The sequence below is a fragment of the Crotalus tigris genome, unplaced genomic scaffold, assembly GCF_016545835.1.
Source record: "Crotalus tigris isolate CLP2741 ecotype Arizona unplaced genomic scaffold, ASM1654583v1 scf7180000023606.2106662, whole genome shotgun sequence".
Lineage (NCBI taxonomy): Eukaryota > Metazoa > Chordata > Lepidosauria > Squamata > Viperidae > Crotalus > Crotalus tigris.
The window spans coordinates 922,725-943,017 of NW_024100074.1; the positions used below are offsets into that span (position 1 = coordinate 922,725).

Consider the following 20,293-nt stretch of genomic DNA (forward strand, 5'->3'; position numbering starts at 1 on the left):
CACAGTGTCCCAGGGTTACCAGAAGGTAACCAAACTATTTTTGAAGCACATATACCGACTCCATGGTGCCCCAAAGAGGATTATTTCTGATAGAGGAGTCCAGTTTATTGCAAAGTTCTGGAGGGAGTTTGTTAAACTGATTGAGTCCTCCCAGGGGCTTTCATCTGCTTTTCATCTGAATATTAATGGAGCTGCTGAGAAAGCTAACACAATGATGGAACAGTACCCCAGATGTTATGTAAATTACCAGCAGTCTAATTGGGCTGACCTTTTACCTTTTGCAGAGGTAGCCTACAATAATATTGTGCACAGTAGCACTAGTCTCATCCCATTCAAAATAGTGACGGGTCGAGATTTTGTGCCCATGCCTGAATTCCCACAGGAGCTTCCTACTTCCCAGACTTTGGACCAATGGGTGACATTGCAGTCTTTTGAAACCTGTGTCAGAATCCACTTTAAGATCTATTCCAAAAGAGCCGCCTGGTCCAGTGGTGGTAGAGGGAGAGACGCATTATGAAATAAAACATATTCTTGATTCTAGGCTGTACAAGGGAAAGTTACAATACCTTGTCCAGTGGAAAGGTTACCACCTTTCAGAGGCTACATGGGTGAAATGTATAAATGTGAAGGCAGATAGATTGATAAAAAAGTTTTATGATAAATACCCTCACAAGCCTCAAGGGGATACCTAACCTGATTTTTGTTTCCCCTGCAGGAGACTCTTTCTTTCTGAAGAGGAGCCAACTGTCAACTTTGAAAATGAGCATGGATGCAGCCATTTTCCCTACTCATTTTCGGTTGACACATAGCACGGAGGGAGGGGGTTTACCAGGTGCTTTGCTATACTAAAAAGATTTTCTCCCGTGGGAACCAAGGTCATCGGCTGCTCCCAGAACTGCAGGCTGGGCGTTTTGTGAAAAGTCCGCCAAGAAGATGTATTGAGGAATGTAGTAGCTTGCATAGCTTTATTGGTGGGATTTCTTAACTTTGTATTGGGGATTGTTACATGTCTATTCAGACTTGGTTTCACTTTTGACATGCCAATACTTTGTATCAATAAACATGTTCTTTGAGGAACTTGCAAGCCTCGGAGTTCTGCTTTATTTGTTTGTCTGTCGGAACCATGACATTTGCATTTTAAAGAGTGAAATAAATATTTGATCCCCTATCAATCAGCAAGATTTCTGGCTCCATCTGTCTTTTATACAGATAATGAGCTGATATTAGGAGCACTCTCTTAAAGGGAGTGCTCCTAATCTCAGCTTCTTACCTGTATAAAAGATACCTGTCCACAGAAGCAATTAATCAATCAGATTCCAAACAGTTGGTACAATTATTCGCAAATGGAAGCAATACAAAATACCTGTCAATCTCCCTCGGTCTGGGGCTTCATACAAAATCTCACCTTGTGGAGTTTCAATGATCATGAGAACAGTGAGGGATCAGCACAGAATTATATGGGAAGATCTTGTCAATAATCTCAAGGCAGCTGGGACCATAGTCACCAAGAAAACAATTGGTAACATACTACGCCATGAAAGACTGAAATCCTGCAGTGCTTGCAAGGTCCCCTTCTCAAGAAAGCACATGTACAGACCCATCTGAAGTTTGCCAATGAATACCTGAATGATTCAGAGGACAATTGGGTGAAAGTGTTGTGGTCAGATGAGACCAAACTCAAGCTCTTTGGCAGCAACTCAACTCGCCATGTTTGGAGGAGGAGGAATGCTGCCTATGACCCCAAGAACACCATCCCCACCGTCAAATATGGAGGTGGAAACATTATGCTTTGGGGATGTTTTTCTACTAAGGGGACAGGACAACTTCACTGCATCAAAGGGACGATGGACAGGGCCATGGGTGAGAACCTCTCTCCCTTAGCCAGGGCATTGAAAATGGATCATGGAGAGGTATTCCAGCATGCCAATGACCCAAAACACACGGCTAAGGCAACAAAGGAGTGGCTCAAAAAGAAGCACATTAAGGTCCTGGAGTAGCCAGTCTCCAGTCCTTAATACCATAGAATTATGTGTCAGTTATAACCAGTAGCCAGCACGGGTTTGTCAAAAACAGTTCATGCCAACCAATCTTATTTCATTCTTTGATAAAGTGACTAAATTAGTAGACCAATGAAACATTATGGATATAGTATGCTTAGATTTCAGTAAGGCATTTGACAAAGTAGACCACAACCTGCTGCTTAGTAAGCTAGAAAAAAATGGTATAGACAACACCATCAGATGGATTTGTAGCTGGCTGACAAACTGTACTCAGCAAGTAGTCCTCAATGGTACTACATCTACATGGAGACAAGTAAGCAGTGGGGTACCACAAGGCTCCATCTTAGGTCCAGTACTCTTTAATATCTTAATTAAGAAGAGCCTGTATAGTCACTTGTCTGAGATGGTATAGGTTCTCCTGCCTGAGCAGGGGACTGGACTAGAAGACCTCCAAGGTCCCTTCCAGCTCTATTCTATTCTATTCCAGAAAAACTGTGGAAGGAGCTAAAGGTTTGAGCTGCCAAACGTTAATGACTTGGACAGGATCTGCAAAGAGTGGGACAAAATCCCTCCTGAGATGTTTGAAAATCTGGTGGCCAACTACAAGAAACATGTGACCTCTATGATTGCCAACAAGGATTTTGCCACCAAGGACTAAGGCGTGTTTTGCGAAGGGGTCAAATACTTATTTCACTCATTAAAATGCAAATTAATTTATAATTTCTTTGAAATGCATTTTTCCGGAATTTTTTTTGGTTATTCAGTCTCTGTTAAAATAAACCTACCATTAAAATTATAGACTAATCATTTCTTTGTCAGTGGGCAAACGTACAAAATCAGCAGGGAATCAAATAATTTTTTCCCTCACTATATCCTAATAGAGAAAATCCATTTACTTTATGTCATTGCTAGAAATCAAGTATCTTCCTAGTGCATATAATTATTTGTTAAAAAGGACAACACAACATTGAAAAATATATAATCAAAATGGTAGAATAAAGCATTTTCCTTATAATTTCTTAGATGCTCTCAACCTACCTACTAGTTTTTTTATTGGTTCTTCTGCAAAGCTGGTGTTGGAAGGAGAATCAGACAAGCACAATAGAAGTGAGAGTATGGCATAATGTGCATCTGTCTTAAACACAGAAAACAAGTAATTCAGTGAACAGGACAGCAAAATAAAAGAAGATACCAGAATTCTAATCCAATGGTATATTTAGAAATGAAAATCAGCACATTTAGTTTATCATTCATCTTAATTAGGATTAGAAGTAATATAGGAAATACATAAGAAACAATACAAAATAAAAGTATAAATTTTGTTTATCAAGTTATATATTTCAAATATGAGATTTTATCTTCACAAGCTGAAAAAAACTAAATATTCCATGGTACATTTTATGGTTCTAAAACGATCAGAACAATCACTTCAAATGTTTACTATTTGTTGTGTTAGAAATTCTTTTTGGCAAGAAAGCAGAAGTTTTTTATTCTTGGTTGTTATGTGATGAATCTAGGCACAAATTTAACTGACTGGCAAAACCCCCCAAATGCACAGGTATAGTATAGGGGGTACCTTGCTCAATAGTAGTAACTGTGAGAGGGACCTCAGAGTCCTAGTGGACAATCACTTAAATATGAACCAGCAGTGTGCTGCAGCTGCCAAAAAGGCCAACACAGTGCTAGGCTGCATTAACAGAGGGATAGAATCAAGATCACGTTTGAAGTATTAATACCACTTTACAATGCCTTGGTAAGATCACACTTGGAATACTGCATCCAGTTTTGGTCACCACAATGTAAAAAAGATGTTGAGACTCTAGAAAGAGTACAGAGAAGAGCAACAAAGATGATTAGGGGACTGGAGGCTAAAACATATAAGGAACAGTTGCTGGAATTGGGTATGTCTAGTTTAATGAAGAGAAGGACGAGGGGGGACATGATAGCAGTGTTCCAATATCTCAGGGGCTGCCACAAAGAAGAGGGAGTGAAGCTATTTTCCAAAATGCCTGAAGGCAGGACAAGAAGCAACGGATGGAAACTAATCAAGGAGAGAAGCAACCTAGAATTAAGGAGAAACTTCCTGACAGTTAGAACAATTAACCAGTGGAACAACCTGCCCCCAGAAGCGGTGAATGCTCCAACACTGGAAGTTTTTAAGAAGAGACTAGACAGCCATTTAAGAAGAGACTAGACAGGGTTTCCTACCTGAGCAGGAGGTTGGACTAGATGACCTCCAAGGTCCCTTGCAACATCATCATCATCATCATCATCATCATCATTATTATTATTATTATTATTATTTTTCCAATTCAGTAAAAATACTATATTTTCTTCACTATTTTAAACCCAGGCATTGTTCTTTAAATATAAAATCATAATAAAATAAATATAAATATATACAAAAACACTTTATTTACTGTCCCTATCCTTCCCATATATTCACTTACAAATTAGAACAGAAAAACATCAACATTGGACAAGGAATTGGCCCACTTCGCCCACCTTGGAAGAAGCGCATGCTGCAGACTTCATCGGTCAAATAATTCTGACTGGTGGGGTCCAGGAGAAGAGACTTTTTTTGCCATGGCTTCTACCCTCTGGAATATTGTGCCCCCACCTGAATTGAGATACACATCCAACCTTTTGGCCTTCTGAAAGGGACTGAAGACCTGGCTCTGCCTATTGGTTTGGGGTCTCGATGGGGGCATGTCATTTTGGAGATGATTAATGGACTATGATAAGACCCAACCTCTTCCATATGTGCATCTTGCTCCCTTCCTTGCCTTCTTTGCTTAATTTTTAAGTCAATTATAGTGTTAACATTTATTATTTTAATATTTTAATAGTTTGTCTTGTTGTTTTCATTAACTGTAAATTTCCTAGAGTCACCTCTAAAAGAGATGGGCAGCATAGCATGTAAGTTTAACACCTAAATTAAACATTCACATAAAAGCAATGTTGAAGGTTTACTGACTTTGAAACTATTATAGCGTTGGAACTAACAAAATAATCTTAATTTTTACAAGTTATCCTTTTTTCAGAGCCCAGGGACTATTCTTTGTGTTTTAATTAAATATGTCTGAGATTTTATAATAGTCTTCATAAATCACAGTGCTACTAGCCTATCAAAATAATTTATTCCAATAGAACAATTGCAAGTGTCTTACATGGCATGTTATATAGGTAATTAGTTTCATGGCAATTACATGCAGAAGTCTGATAATGCATCAAATCCAGAGAATCAATATTATAGAAAAGAAAAAAATATTTATTAATTTCTGATGCATATACATTTCTGTTACAAAATGATTGGCATTAAAAAAATGTAAAGACAAAAAAACATAGCATTCAGTTATGTTTAAAAATCACAAACCTTTGTTCCTTCTGTGGTGGGAAGAGACAAATTCAGAAACTCTTCTGTTAGTCTCCTCCAACTTCCAGCTTTAACAAGGTCAGAGTGAACAACCAGCTTTTCATAAATTCTATGTAAAAATATGGAATGTTTACTAATCTTTTAGAATAAAAGAATCAATCTAATGTTAAAAGAAACACAAAAACTTTACCCTTCCATTATTTTCTCCACTTTGTGCCTACTGACATCAAGAAATTGATGAAACCTAGAAAAAATACAGAATTATCTTTTGGATCATGTATCAGAAATGATAAATTTTTATTTTGTTCAATAAGTGTATTGTTTTAGCATTTTTACATTCATTTTTATTTATTTACTATAGTCACAAACCCCTAGGATATTCAGCATATTTTCAAAGACCAATTTGTAAAAAGCAGCCTTGCTCACTCAAGTCTTCTCCAAACATGTTGACATCAACCTGATATACTGTCTTTATTATGTCATGGTTCCAATAGATGAAACCATTTAAAATAACTTCAAGGCAAGGATTTCTTCCTTAAAGAACATTTTATTTAGGAAACAAGATATCAGCACATACAAAGGTGAACCCAAGACTAAAATCCCCTCCCTCAGGCTACAAAGTAACAAGTTGCAATTCCAACCCCAAATTGTTGTCATAAATCACATTCACCAATTATTTCAAAACACGGGCTCTCCTCCCAGTATCTCAGCCTGCCAAAACTCTTATCAGGACTGACCTTGGTTCTCACACAGAAGTATTGTTATGATTAACTGAGAAACTTAACATCCCCCCTCCCCCTCCATCTAAAATCTCTAAACTAATATGTGGCAACAAAGACAAAATGAAAAATGGCTTCAGTTCAGTTTGTCACAGTGTTGACATTTGGCGCCCCTTAAAAAAAAGGAGAAATCCTGTGAATCAAACAAGAATAAAAGTTACAAATCCCCCCTCGGTTTGTTCGGATGTTTATCATAAAATTTACATATGAGCCTATCAGCTTTCACATCAGTACACTTCACCCAGGTAGCCTCTGATAATGGATATCACTTCCTCTGCACTAAATATTGCAATTTCCCTTTGTACAATCTAGCACCAATATGTTTCACTTCGTAATGTGTCTCTCCAGCTACCACAAGCAGGCCAGGTGCTTTCTTGGGAGGGGGTCTCAGAGTAAAATCTCTGGAAGGCTTCAACAAACTGCATTGAAATACTGGGTGGATCTTTCCTAAAAGTTGAGGGAGTTTTAGTTCCAGAGTCACTATGGGAAAAGATCCCAGGTATTTTGGCCCCAATTTTTTGCTAGGTAATTTGAATCCTAAATATTTTGTGGAAAGTTAAACCTCTCCCACACAAAATGTTTTTTGAGGTGCCCTTTTCTTATCAGCTTGTTTTTTGTAAGACTCTTAGAGGCTTTTTTCAAAGCTTTCTTTGCATTGTCCCACACCTCCTTCCAAGTGGACACCCACTGAGAGGCAGGTTCCTGGAGGTATTCAGGCATTGGGATAAAATCCCTCCTCATGGCTATTTTAAACAACATAAATCTGGTGCTGCTGTGTAAGGTGTTGTAATAAGCCACCTCAGCAAAAGGAAAGAGATCGATCTAATTTGTCTGTTGGTAATCCACGTAACATCTAAGATATTATTCCACCATTGCGTTCACTTTTTCAGATGCCCCACTCGTAGACGGGTGAAAAGCCAATGACAGTCCCTATGTAGAACCAATTAATTTTAGAAACTCCCTCCAGATCCTGGCCATAAACTGCCCCCTCGTTTGAAATTATTCGCTTTGGCGCACCGTGTAATCTGCAAATATGCTTAAATAACAACTTAGCCAATTTCTGGGCAGAAGGGAGGCCTGAGCAGGCAATAAAATGAACCTGCTTTGAAAATAGATCAATCACAGTCCATATTACTGTATTTCCTCTACTCTCAGGTAACTCAACAATAAAATCCATAGCGATCTCTTCCCATGTTTGGGAAGGAGTTGCAACAGCCCAGGAGGTTTTCCTGGGAATTTTTTTTCATGGTAGCACAGACTACACAGCTTTTTACATAGTTCTCCAAATCCTTCTTTAAGCCTGGCCACCAAAATTGCCTCCGGATTAAGTGTAGTGTCTTTAGGTAACCAAAATGACAAGCTTGTTTAACATCATGACTGTGTTGGAGCACTTGGAGTCTGAGTGATTTAGGTAAATATAATTTCCCCCCTTTCCAAGCTAGACCATTCCTATAGATAAGGGTGGCTTGTCCTTGAACCAATGGTCAATAATCAATTCTTGTTTTAACTTCTTTGTCAAAGGATCGTCAGGGTTAAGAGTCATTGCAGATTGGTGACTGGGAAGTTATTTGAGAAATAACTTGAGGTGGAGGTATCATAGACTCTAAGACTTGTTCACGTTGGCTTTTATATTGGGGTAATCTGGAGAGGGCATCAGCTAAGAAATTCTTTCTACCCGGTATGTATTTCAGGGTGAAATTAAAACGATTAAAATTTTGTGCCCAGAGTACTTGTTTAGGAGACAGTTTACGGAGAGTTCTCAATGCCTCTAAATTTGTGTGATCAGTCCATATTTCAAAAGGCACCTTGATCCCTTCCAGGAAATGATGTCACATTAGCAAAGCCCATCTAATCACAAAGGCTTCTTTCTCCCAAATGGCCCACCTCCGCTCTGTGTCGGTGAGCTTTTTTGAAGTGTAAGCACAGGGCTGCAAAACCCCCTCATGATTCTTTTGTAGGAGTACGATCCCCACAGCCACATCACTAGCATCGGCTTGAATTACAAATTGCTCTTTAGGATGGAGGTGTTTTAGAATTGGTTCAGCAGCAAACAGTCTTTTTAAATTCTCAAAAGCGGTTTGGCAGTCTAACAACCAATGCAGAGGCTGACCTGGATGTGGTTTCACCCCATCTTTACCAGTTTTCAATAGTTCGGTAAGGGACAAAGCAATCTCAGCAAATGAAGGGAAGAACTGACGATAGAAATTAGCAAATCCCAGGAAGCTTTGGAATTGTTTCTGAGTCTTTGGGGGCTGCCATTCTATCACAGCTTTCATCTTAGTTGGAACCATTTCTATAACTTTGTTGGAAATTCTATAGCCCAGATAATCTAAACGTGTCTGATGGAATTCACATTTTAAGAGTTTGACATGGAACTTAGCGTTCAATAGTTTTCTCAGTACCTCTTGCATTAAGCTTATATGTTCTGCCATAGTCTCTGTATAGATTAAGATGTCATCAAGATACACCAAAACTCCTTTGTATAAATGCTCGTGTAGCACCTGGTTATTCAGTTGCATGAACATAGCAGGAGCTCCTTGTAATCCAAAGGGCATAACTTTAAACTGATAGCTTCTCTTATCCTCACATGATAGTTCGCCTCTCTTAGGTCTAACTTTGTAAAAATTCGCCCCTTCGCCAGATGGGTGTTAAGATCCTTACCAGAACCACGATGTACGAAGAACATGAAGACAATTCTTGCTCGAGTAACAACGGTTTAATCAGGATCGATTGAAACGATAGCAGAGACCTGTTTCAACAAGGCTCTCTGCCAAAACAAAGTTTGCGCTGGGAGCTACTGCCTCCCAGCGCTGTCTTAATACATTTCCGGAATTACCACACCCCTCACCCAATTACCTACTAACCACGACCGCACCTAGTGATCCCAACTCCACCCATCCACCCTCCTGTGCCTCGCCCTACCACCACCCAACCAGCACTCTCCAACAATTAAATCTTCATTTCCTCCGTCTGGCTCTTCTCTTGTGAACGCCTGAAAGTCTTCCTGCAGCGTTCTGGAATCCTTGGCTTCCTTTTGTCAGCTGGGTGTCGGCTAGCTGCCAAACACCTGACCGGCGGTTTACAGTCATTCTGCGCATGCGCGTTCTTCCTTCATCACAGGCATGGTGTCTCAGCTTCTTAGAACTGTCCGGGCTTCATTTAACAGCAAAATGCTAATCAGAGGATCTCTGGCTTGTGTGGCTTGTGTTTCAATATGGTAAGCTTTGCTTCCTGTGCTGGTTCCCTTCTTCGGGTGTCGAGCCTGGGAGGGCTTGACAATGGGCTAACAAGTCCTTCATTAAAGGAAGGGGGTACATGTTCTCCACACTCACCCCATTGAGACCTTTAAAGTCCACACAGAGTCTAAGCAACCGATCTTTTTTCTCTTTAAAGAGCAACGGGGCAGCTACTTTCGATTTGGCAGGCTCAATGAAACCTCTGGCTAAATTCTTATCGATGTACTGTCATAATTCTTCCACCTCGAGGGGAGTCATGATATACATCTTTGGCTTTGGCAACTTGGCTCCTGGCAAAATCTCAATGGCACAGTCATTTGTTCTATGAGGCGGCACGAGTCACATTCCGCCTCACTAAACATCTCTGCCAAGTCTCGGTATTCGCTGGGAATGAGACACTCTCCTGGGAACGAGAGGGGAATAGTTGTTATTTTTATTGTTTCAGATGGAGGTTTTGCTCCCCTACTAGCGTAATGGGAGAGCTGGGGGATGATGGCCCTATGGGTAATCTCAAGGTTCTCATCCCATTCTCCCACCATATGAAGGGTTTCCACTTGTCCAACCAAGCTAAACCTAGAATCATCACTTCAGTCATTTTTGGAGCTACCACAAATCTAATGAATTCCCAATGCTCTCCCACTTCTAGCCACACCAGCTCCTTTTGGTGGATTATTAGAGTTCCACCCATTAAAGATCCTTCTGCCTGTTCAAATTTCATAGAGTTGGAGAGTTGCTTTGCCTAACTTTAGGACAGTTGGGAGGTTGATTAGGCATCATGAACACCCCAAGTCTACCAACACTCGTAAGTCCATTTGAGCGCCTGCCTTAGGGACTATAAGTTTGGCAGAGAGGAAAAAAGACGGAATAGGCTGACTCACCTTCAGGTCGTTCTCTCTCTCGTCATCGCTGTCATATGGAGGAGGTGTGATGGCAGTTTCAGCTGGGGCCTCAACTTTCTCTTGAGTGGGTAAGATGACTTGGGTAATTTGCTCTTGAGTAATCCAATTTGATTTCTCTCTGGTGAAAGGCTGGCTTCCCTTTCTCTTTTCTGGTGGAGCTGAGATGCTTTTCTGCTGAGGAGAAGAAATGGGGCAAGCTGCTGCCCTGTGGCCCAGCTAGCCACATCTAAAACACTTGATTGGAGGTCCTAAAGATGATTTTGGAGGTTCAGTCGTCCCAGTTGTTGGGGTTCGTCGGGCAGGTGGCCATCTCGTCTGGTCTGGTCTCGGTCTAGGAATCGGTGGGGTTTTGTAGCGGGTTAGCTCGATGTCCAATTTCACTGCCAGATGATACCACTCCTGAAGTTGGTCAGGAATTCCCCGGTAGACACAATCCTGGAACAGATTGGGATCCAGGCTGTTCTTGAAATGGTGGACCAGGGATCATTCTGGCCACCGCTCAATTCTGCCTGCCACTCTCCGGAATTCATGCGCATATTCCTTCGCTGGTCTGCCTCCCTGCTTTACTTCGTGAATGTCCTTCTCAGCTTGGAAGGCTATGGACTCATCCTCAGACCTGGTTCTTAACCCTTGGATGAATAGATTGTAGTCCCACAGCTCAGGTGCTTGCTCACTGTGCAGGCTGTTCAGCCATTCCAATGCCTCCCCCTCTAGATTCGCCGCTATCAGGTCAACCATAGCGGCATTTCTGTTCATGTAGGAGTGCACTTGGTTCAGGAAGAATGTTAACTTCTCGGGGTCTCCATCAAACATGGGTTTGAAAGGAGGAGCTGCTATGGGCTGCTGCCTGTCTAAGAGAGCACACAGCCACCCATACTGTTGCACTAGATCTCATTGGATTCCCGCTGCCCAATCAACCCTTAGCAGGGGGCCTGTTAATGCTGGTAGCTTCAGTCTTGGGGAGGTGGCCCTCGCCCTGACTATGGGACTGGGATTCCTCCTCGACTGGGAACAATCTTGGGGGTGTCTGTCATCCCGCTCACAGACAAGTAATTGGCAGGTGATCTGCTCCTTACTTCCCACGTCCAGTCCTTCAAGCCTCTCTCTCAAACGCTCGACTGACTGGCTCCGAATTGCTGTCAGATATTTCCACTCACCCAACTCATCCGAAGGTGCCACACTCTTTTATCAGGAAAGCGCGACTCATGGGAGGCAGTCAATGGAAAATCAGCTTCAGTTGCCATTGCAGAATTCTTTTTCAGCTGGGGTGCTCTGAATGCCACGAATCACAAGACAGGATCCACTTCGATGACCAGATGTGTTTCCATTCTTTCAGTCCCGCACCTGCTGCTGGAGTTACTGAAACCACATTCTCTATAGGGGCAATGGCCTGCACTCACCTGTCGAGGTAGCAGCTATGGTTGCGGTGCTGGTGACAGGTTCCTCCTTTTTCTTCATTTTGGGTTCTTCCCTGAGTCTTTGTCTGCCCCCCTCAAACTTTGGGTAAGCAACTGGAGCTCAGGACCCCATGAAGTTAAAATAAAAGTGAGTCTTGGGTTAATATCATGGTTCCAATAGATGAAACCATTTAAAATAACTTCAAGGCAAGGATTTCTTCCTTAAAAAACATTTTATTTAGGAAACAAGATATCAGCATGTACAAAGGTGAACCCAAGACTAAAATCCCTTCCCTCAGGCTACAAAGTAACAAGTTGCAATTCCCACCCCAAATTGCTGTCATAAATCACATTCACCAATTATTTCAAAAACGCGAGTTCTCCTCCCAGCTTCTCAGCCCGCCAAAACTTTTATCAGGACTGACCTTGGTTCCACACAGAAGTATTGTTATGGTTAACTGAAAACTTAACATCCCCCCTCCCCCTCCTTCATCTAAAATCTCTAAACTAAAATGTGGCAACAAAGACAAAATGAAAAATGGCTTCAGTTCAGTTTGTCACAGCATTGACATATTAGTTATATAATAATAATAATACAGGAATGGATTTTCAGATCCTGATGCCTCACCCACTTGCTTAAGGCACTCCCTTTCCTTACCGCGCTGCTTCTCAGCTTGGATTTCAGTTCCCTCTCTCTTCTGGGAACTAGCTAAAAGAGCTGCCCAATAAAAGATTTCAGCTCCTCACTGTGAACAGAAGGGAACTCCTCCAGCAGGGTACAGGACTGGAGCTCAAATGTTCAGAATTGAAACTCCATTTCCGCATCCTGATGAAGTTGAGTTCCCCTACGTGCATGGAGAGCAACCCCTGCATAAGGTACAGAAACAGAGCTCAAATCAGGATTCAAGAACACAGTTCAACTCTTCTCACCAATTGACAACAGCTTGCAATCTTTCCCACTGACTTTCTGGGAAAGCTGGCAGAGAAGATTGCAAGTATGTAATTACATGATTGCGGGATGCTTGGCAACCAGTCAAATGTGGTGGTACATTTTGCAACAGCTGGAAGTGCTTTAGAGGCCATAAAATAACCTTTCCAATTCCACTGTAACTCCAGACCACTGTTAAACAGTCAAGGACTATCTGAATAAAAATATCTACGTTCCTTTGGCATTAGCCCCAAGTACCACTTAAATCCACACAATGTCACAAGCATGCTTGTTTTATTATCATCTATTCAACAGTGTTTCCCATGCAGAGGTATAGCTTTGCTTTAGTGTTCTGGAAGCTATTTTGTAGTAAATGTGATCAAGGACAAAAAAGTGGGTTAGACTGAACAAAATAATTTAATCTAAATTTAAGCACAAATATTTTTTATTAAATTCACTAAATAGAATACTTTATTGGCCAAGGACACAGAAAATTTGTCTCTGGTGCATAGGCTCAAACAACATAGTATATAACCATAAGATACCAATGGAGAAAGTAGTAGAAAAGATGACAAGGATAATAGTAATACAGCCCTACTACATGGGTAAATATCCTTAGACATAAGACAGTGCTATGGGAATTAACAACTTCATTAGCCAATCTATTTTCGTGGTAGCCAAACTGCAAGGGGTCTAGCAACGGATCTGTGATTATTTTCAGATGGGTCAGCACTAACCTTTCAAAGATTTTCATAACTACGTATGTCAGAGCAACCGGTCTGTAGTCATTCATCTCCTTGATGGAGTGTTTCTTAAATGCAAGGAATATTGTTGCTGTTGTTGTTAGTTGTCGAACCCATCGCAACCCCATGGACAACGTTCCTCCAGGCCTTCCTGTCCTCTACCATCTTCTGGAGTCCATCTAAGCTCATGCCTACTGCTTCAGTGACTCCATCCAGCCACCTCATTCTCTGTCGTCCCCTTCTTCTATTGCCCTCAATCTTTCCCAGCATTAGGCTCTTCTCCAGTGAGTCCTTCCTTCTCGTTAGGTGGCCAAACTACTTGAGCTTCAACTTCAGGATCTGGCCTTCTAAAGAGCAGTCAGGGTTGATCTCCTCTAGGACTGACTGGTTTGATCACCTTGCAGTCCAGGGGACTCGCAGGACTCTTCTCCAGCACCATAGTTCAAAGGCCTCAATTCTTTTGCGCTCAGCCAAGGAATATTACTCCCTACATATTTAACAGATTTTCCTTTCTGTAAAGCATGTAGCTTCAGCTGTATCTCAAGTTACAATTTGCTGACAATTTCTGCAGATCCTATAGCGCAGGGGTGTCAAACTCAATTTCACTGAGGGCCACATCAGGATTGTGGTTGACTTCGGGGGGGCGGGGGGGCATGGTCAGGGTGGGTGTGGTCAGGGTGGGTGTGGTCAGGGTGGGCGCGGCCAGCTCAACATCACTTGTGTTGGGGGGCACCTGTATAGTCTGGGCGGGGCTGGGGGAATCCAGCCTGGTCCTCGAGCTCCCAGGGCACTGGGACCCCACAGCCCAGCCCAGCCCTGCTATCCCAAGAGGGCACCCTGTTGCACTTATCTCCTCCTCAAAGCTGCTGCTATTGTTCTTGCTCTCCTTGGCCATTGTGTGTGTGGGAGGGCAAAGTATGTGGGTCAGAGGGAAGCCCACTCTCTCTCTCCATATGAGGAAATCTGGCTTTGTAACTAAAGTATCCTCAGCAATAAGATGGGAGACCACCAGGATAGATCAAGATGAAGAGACAAGGGGATGGCAAAAGGGCAGCAGGGCTGCTGGTGGCCAAATGCTAAGATAGCACTTCCCTCAGACGCTCCCTCTCTCTCATTATAATCCCCTCCCTCCCTTCTTTCCTTCTTCCTTTTTCTTCTTTTTTCCTTCCCTCTTTATGCTCCTTCCTTCCTTCCTTCCTTCCTCCCCCCTTTTCCTTCTTTTTCCTTTCTTATTCTCTTCCCCTCTTTCCTTCTTTTTTCTTTGTCTTTCCTCTTTCCTTTCTCCTTTCCTGTCCTTTCTTGGATGCTCAAATGCAAAAGGGGAAACGTTTCTCGATGCCTTCTTGCCTTGTGATCAAATGCTACTTTTGCTAGTAGTTTGTGGCCACTTAAAAGACAGAGAATAAACCAGGCTCAGTTTATCCCATGGTTGCATTTAGTGGGGGTGTCCACAGACAACAGTACAGCAAAACTGTCAAAATGGTGGCTGTGATAGTTAATCAGAGCTCCTCTGTTTTTTATGTGCAACAGCTTTAGCTTTCACGAGCAGAGGTAGGTTAGTTGTTTTTCTATTAATACATAATCCTTAAAAGGGCTCTCCTGTAGGGAGCCTGCCTTGGTCTAATTCAGACTGGAAATATACCAAAGAAAAATATTTTTCCCCACTGGAAATGGCTATTTGCAACATACAAGAAGGGGATACTTTCCTAAGAGCTCACAATTCAAGAATACCAATGTTAACTTGGATTGCCAACAAAGTTCTGTCTGTAACAAAACAGAACACAAAATAGTTTTCTCCTTTGACCTGGGGCATTTCCAACCAAATTGCCTCTCCCTCCCTCCCTGACTCCTTCCTTCCTTCCTTCCTTTTTTTTAAGCTGCCAGAGGCTCCAGGCAGGGTGGCAACAGGCAGCCAGTGATGGGCAAAGGCTTCCCCTCCCGTCATTGCCTCTGCATGGCTTAGCTCACCTCTCCCAGACACACACACACACACACACACACACACACACACACAAACAGTGTGTGTGTGTGTGTGTGTGTGTGTGTGTGTGTCTCACTCCTTGCAGCCCTGCACCCTCTCTGCCATGGCAGGCTGCAAACTAATGAAAGTTGGGTTTTTTGAGTACTTGTTTCTTTTTCTCAACGTGCTGCCGATTGCATCGTACCTTGCCCCCCTCAGCTCCCGCCCCCAGCCCCGTGGCAGGCTGCAAGAAGCATTCCTCTCCCAGTCTTTTCCTCCCGATGTCAAAGTGTGGGGCTGCAGGAGGTGAGACCCCCCCACACACACTCACACAAACACGTGTACAGGTTCTGGGAGAGGTGAACTGAGAGCCATGGAGCAAGAGGAAACAATAGGGGAAGTGGTCAAAATGGGAAACCTCTGTCTGGAGCCTCTGGCACCTTAAAAAAAATGTGTGGAGCAGTGGCTTCCCTTTCAGTCCACCCTCCCCTCCATTGCCTCCACGCTGGGACTGACTCTACACCTGCCAAAAGGGCAGTTTTGCTTTCGAACCCCCATGCCAGAAACCGAAAACTGCTGCCGTTCATCTGCCATGTCCCCCTGACAGCCCCTGCAAACTCCTATTGCATGCTGGCAGGCAGAATCCTAAAGCTCCCATTCTGTTTCCTCCATGCTCAGGAAGGAAGCTGCCGACTGCAGCTCTCCCACTTGGGGATGGGGCGATCCCAGTGAAAGCATGATGGGTGAGGCTGGGAGGGGTGGGGCGAGGCCGGTTGGGGTGGGGTGGGGTGAGGCAAATGAGCTGCAGCTGCTCCTGCACACCACCAGCCTCCGAGCGCTCACCATTTACTGTGCGTGTGCCGGGAAATCACCCAGCTGGGTTGGGGTGGACCAGGGCTGGGGCAGCAGGGGCCGGTTCCTTGCCATTTCTTGAACAGCTCCAGGGGCCAAATTTGGGCCCTTGGCAGGCCGTATTTGGCCCGCGGGCCTTGTGTTTGACATGTCTACTATAGGGATATACACTGTAGTTTTAAATTTTGCTCTAAGGGAAAAACTATAGGAAACAAGCCACAATACTTCAGCTCATGTAAGATGACAGGCTACTACCAAACAACTATTTTTTTAAACAAAATTTTATTAAGTTTATATAGATGAGGAAAAATAGGAACAATACAGGTATGGTAAAGGGAGGGGGTGGGAGGAAAGGGGAAGGGGAAGGGAATAAAGGATTTAGGGTAAAATAAGGATAGGTACAATCACGTATTTCAACAAACAAGCTACTGTCCAAATTATAATAGTGAGTAAATATCATATTCAACCATTTTTACCGAAGCTTAGACTAAAACATATTAAGAACAATTAGTAAACAAATACGTTAATCTATTAAGTAAACACTACTAATAAAATCTCAAAAAATCCTAACAATAAAAAAAAAATGAAAATCAGTAAGTCAGGAAAAATAATCATATCATCAAAATGTTAGTTAGAACTCGGTTAAAAATCAGTCATCTATTCTAAAATATTGAATCCTTCAAGTTATAACATGTCTCTAACCACTGATAAAATTTTTCCCAAGTTCTAAAATAAATTGAATCATTTTTTTCTTTCATTTCTAATGTTAGTCTATCCATTTCTCACACTCTAAAATTTTAGGGATTATAATCTGGTCAGATGGTAAATTCTCATTTTTCCAAAACTGGGCAAATACTATTCTTGCAGCTGTTAAAACATGCAATATCAAATAGTCATTCTCTTTACCATAATTAGGTCTTAATATTCCTAACAAAAACAATTCCAGTTTAAATTCTATCTGTAGTTTCATCATCTTTTCCAACCATCTATGGATCTTAGACCAATATTTCTTAGCAATAGGACATATCCACCAGACATGGTAGTAAGTGTCTGGCTGTTGTTTACATTTCCAGCAAATATCCGAAACATTTTTAAACATTTTCACTAAGCGAACTGGTGTCATATGCCATCTATAAAACATCTTATATAAGTTTTCTTTATATGCTACCGCTTTTGTAAGCTTAATATTTTTATCCCAAAGCTTTTGCCAGTCTTCCAAATCTATAGAATGTCCAAAGTTCTTTGCCCATACTATCATTGTTTCTTTCACTTGTTCTTCTTCCATCTTCCAGTTTAAAAGAAATTTATAGAGTTTTCTAATCAAATTCTCATCTGTTTTTAACAAAGTTTTATCTAATGGGGTCTGTTCTTTGTAAAAACCTGTCAATTTTATATCTTTTTCGTATCTTGTTTGAATTTGCAAATAGGACCACCATGTCAAGTCAATACCTTGTAGTTGTAAAGTTTTCCCTCTTTGTCCAAAATGTCTTTATAACTAAACAGTTTGTCATAGTTGATCAGATTTGAATAAGCAAATGCTTCTATTGTTGAAAGCTACTCAGGTATTTTCATATATATTTTATGTTTAATTTTCTCCCATTCTGAAAGTAGTAAGTTTCTTATTGCATGATTTTGAAAGTACTTATGTGCTTTAGATTTCTCATACCATATAAAAGCATGCCAACCTAACTGAAGGTCGTGTCCCTCTAAATAAAGCTATCTTTTATTTCTCAATACAATCCATTATTTAAGCAAAATAGCCACTTGATAGTAAAGTCTCCAATCTGGAAGTCCAAAGCCCCCTCTATCCTTAGATTCTTGTAACAATTTACATTTGATTCTCGCTTTCTTTTTTTGCCATATAAATCTTAAAATCATTGCGTTTAAATCATGAAAAAAATTCTTAGTAAGTTTAATGGGCATTGTTTGAAATAGGAAAATTAGCTTTGGTAAAATGTTCATCTTAACCATCGCTATTCTTCCTAGAAGTGATAATTGAAGATTTTCCCATCTTTCCAAGTCTATTTTTATTTGTTTCATTAATCTCTCATAATTATCTTCTTTTAGTGTAGTATATTTTGCAGTTCAATAAATACCCAAATATTTGACTTTTTTAACTATTTGAAGATTTGTCATTTTAGCAAGTTGAATTTTCTGTTTGTCTGTTAAATGTTTTGTTATTACTTTAGTCTTTTCCCTGTTTATTTTCAGACCAGCCACTTCTCCAAATTTCTCATTTTTCTGCAAGAGTTTATCAGCTGTTTGCAATGGCTCCTTTAAAATAAAGACCAAGGCATGCGCAAAAGCCTGTAGTTTATATTTCTGGTCTTTAATCTCCAGACCTTTAATTTTTGTATCTTGTCTAATATTTCTTGCCAGAACCTCTAATGTAAGAATAAACAACAGAGACAACGGGCATCCCTGTCTAGTGCCTTTTTTAATCTCAAATCCATCTGTATAATCTCCATTTAAAAGTATTCTTGCTGACCAAACAACTATTATAGTTTAACCCAACATATGAGCTAAGACGGTGTCCAAATGTAGGACCAGACAACCTCAGGTAAACCTGCTTTGAGTTCCACAAGAAAGCAGGATTTTGTTGGGGGAGTAATAGGAGTAGGAAGGAGTATTAGGTATGTACACCATCTTGAGTTATTTATAGAAAAATATAATACACAAGAAATACACACAGAAAACATAAATCAAGCAGGATAAATAGTGGAGACATTTTCAGGAACATATTTTTTCTAGTAATTAGTTTGGGCCCTCTAACTGGTAGGTTCACTAATCCAGTCTGAAAACTTTGGTATTGTAATATCTTTTATGTGATATAGATAGTCCTCGACTTATAACCACAACTGAGCCCAACGTTCCTGTTGCTAAGCGAAACATTCATTACATGAATTTTGCCCCATTTTACTACCTTTCTTGCTACAGTTGTGGCAACTCATTGGAGTTGTTAAGTTAGTATCCTAGTTATTAAGTGAATCTGGCTTCCCCACTGAATTTGTTTGTAAAGTCACAAAAGATTATCACATCACCCTGGGACACTGCAACGGTCATAAATATGAGTCTGTTGCCAAGCATCTAAATTTGGATCACATGACCACTGAGGGGCTGCAATGGTCGTAAGTGTGAAAAAAGTTCATATGTCAAGTTTTTCAGTGCCATTATAACTTTGAATGGTTACTAAATGAACTGTTGTAAGTCGAGGACTACCTGTAACCCATAAAAGTAAATCATGGCTGGGCATGCTGTCTGAAGGTGACAGCCTTCCACAAATTTGGTTGGCTCTAATGATCCCATACTGTCAACACCTTCTGAAAAATAATCGTCTCAACTCCTCGGGAAGAGAAACCAGATCTACGCTATCCTGCAAGCCAACTGTCCGCGTGCCTCTTTTTTTTCTCGCGCCACCCGCCCCAAACTACCGCGAGACGAAATGTCTCCGTTTCCCCAGACCCGCGCGCAAGCTTAACGTACCTGAAGTTGGACCAGGCGAAATTTAACGCCGCTTGAAAGTGGCCGGACGTTTCGGGTCTCCGCTCGTTCAGGCCGGTTACTTGCCAGATGAGCTCCCGTACCGCTAGGTCTTGCTCTTGGTCGAAACGGCTCCAGTGAGCAGGCGGAATCGTGACCGACGATGCCGTCGCCATCATGGGCCAAGGAAAAGAGAAGAAGCCGGGGGGGGGGGGTGCTGAAGTACTTTCTATTGTCACATTCCGGAAGCTCCGTTTATTTCGGTGGCCACTACCGCTAACATCTCGCGAGATTCTGCTCTTCTGTGGTAGGGAAGCGCTTTGCGTGATGATTTACGTAACGCGCCACTTTTGCCCCCCCACACTCGTTTTTTTCGCCTCTCCCAGTCCTCTATTTCTCAGAAGGCATGCTTGAGGAGCGGATCTATAATTTTGCATTGTGGTTTTTGTTGTTTATTTTGTACTTGATATTCATTTTCTGTAATTGCTTATGAAACTTTATCTTCGTGTCTGGTTGACAATTGAATAGTAATTAGAAATTGAATAGTAATTAGAAATATAGAAACCATCCCCAGCACCTAGGCTACCTTGATCCAGAAGCTAACTAGGGTCGGCATCCTTGAATAGAATGGAATAGAAATAGA

General features: G+C 41.5%; 1 protein-coding gene across 12 annotated transcripts in view; it reads right to left on the reverse strand.

Moving 5' to 3' along the window:
- Positions 1-19,864, reverse strand: part of TUBGCP5 (tubulin gamma complex associated protein 5) — a 62,768-nt gene extending 42,904 nt beyond the window's left edge. For 5 of the 12 annotated variants that reach the window (XR_005553745.1, XM_039319666.1, XM_039319665.1 and 2 more), the window contains exons 1-4: positions 19,654-19,863; positions 5,567-5,620; positions 5,377-5,485; positions 3,039-3,135 (exon numbers count right to left, since the gene is read on the reverse strand). Coding sequence is in view for 9 of the 12 variants with exons in the window: in XM_039319666.1 (XP_039175600.1) it covers positions 3,039-3,135; positions 5,377-5,485; positions 5,567-5,620; positions 19,654-19,829 (436 nt within the window). In the remaining 3 variants the exon portion in view is untranslated. Of the gene's footprint in view, positions 1-3,038; positions 3,136-4,505; positions 4,621-5,376; positions 5,486-5,566; positions 5,621-19,653 lie in introns of those variants that run through there. The other 7 variants (XM_039319664.1, XM_039319663.1, XM_039319667.1 and 4 more) reach the window with 6 other exon arrangements.
- Positions 19,865-20,293: the final 429 nt, after the last annotated feature.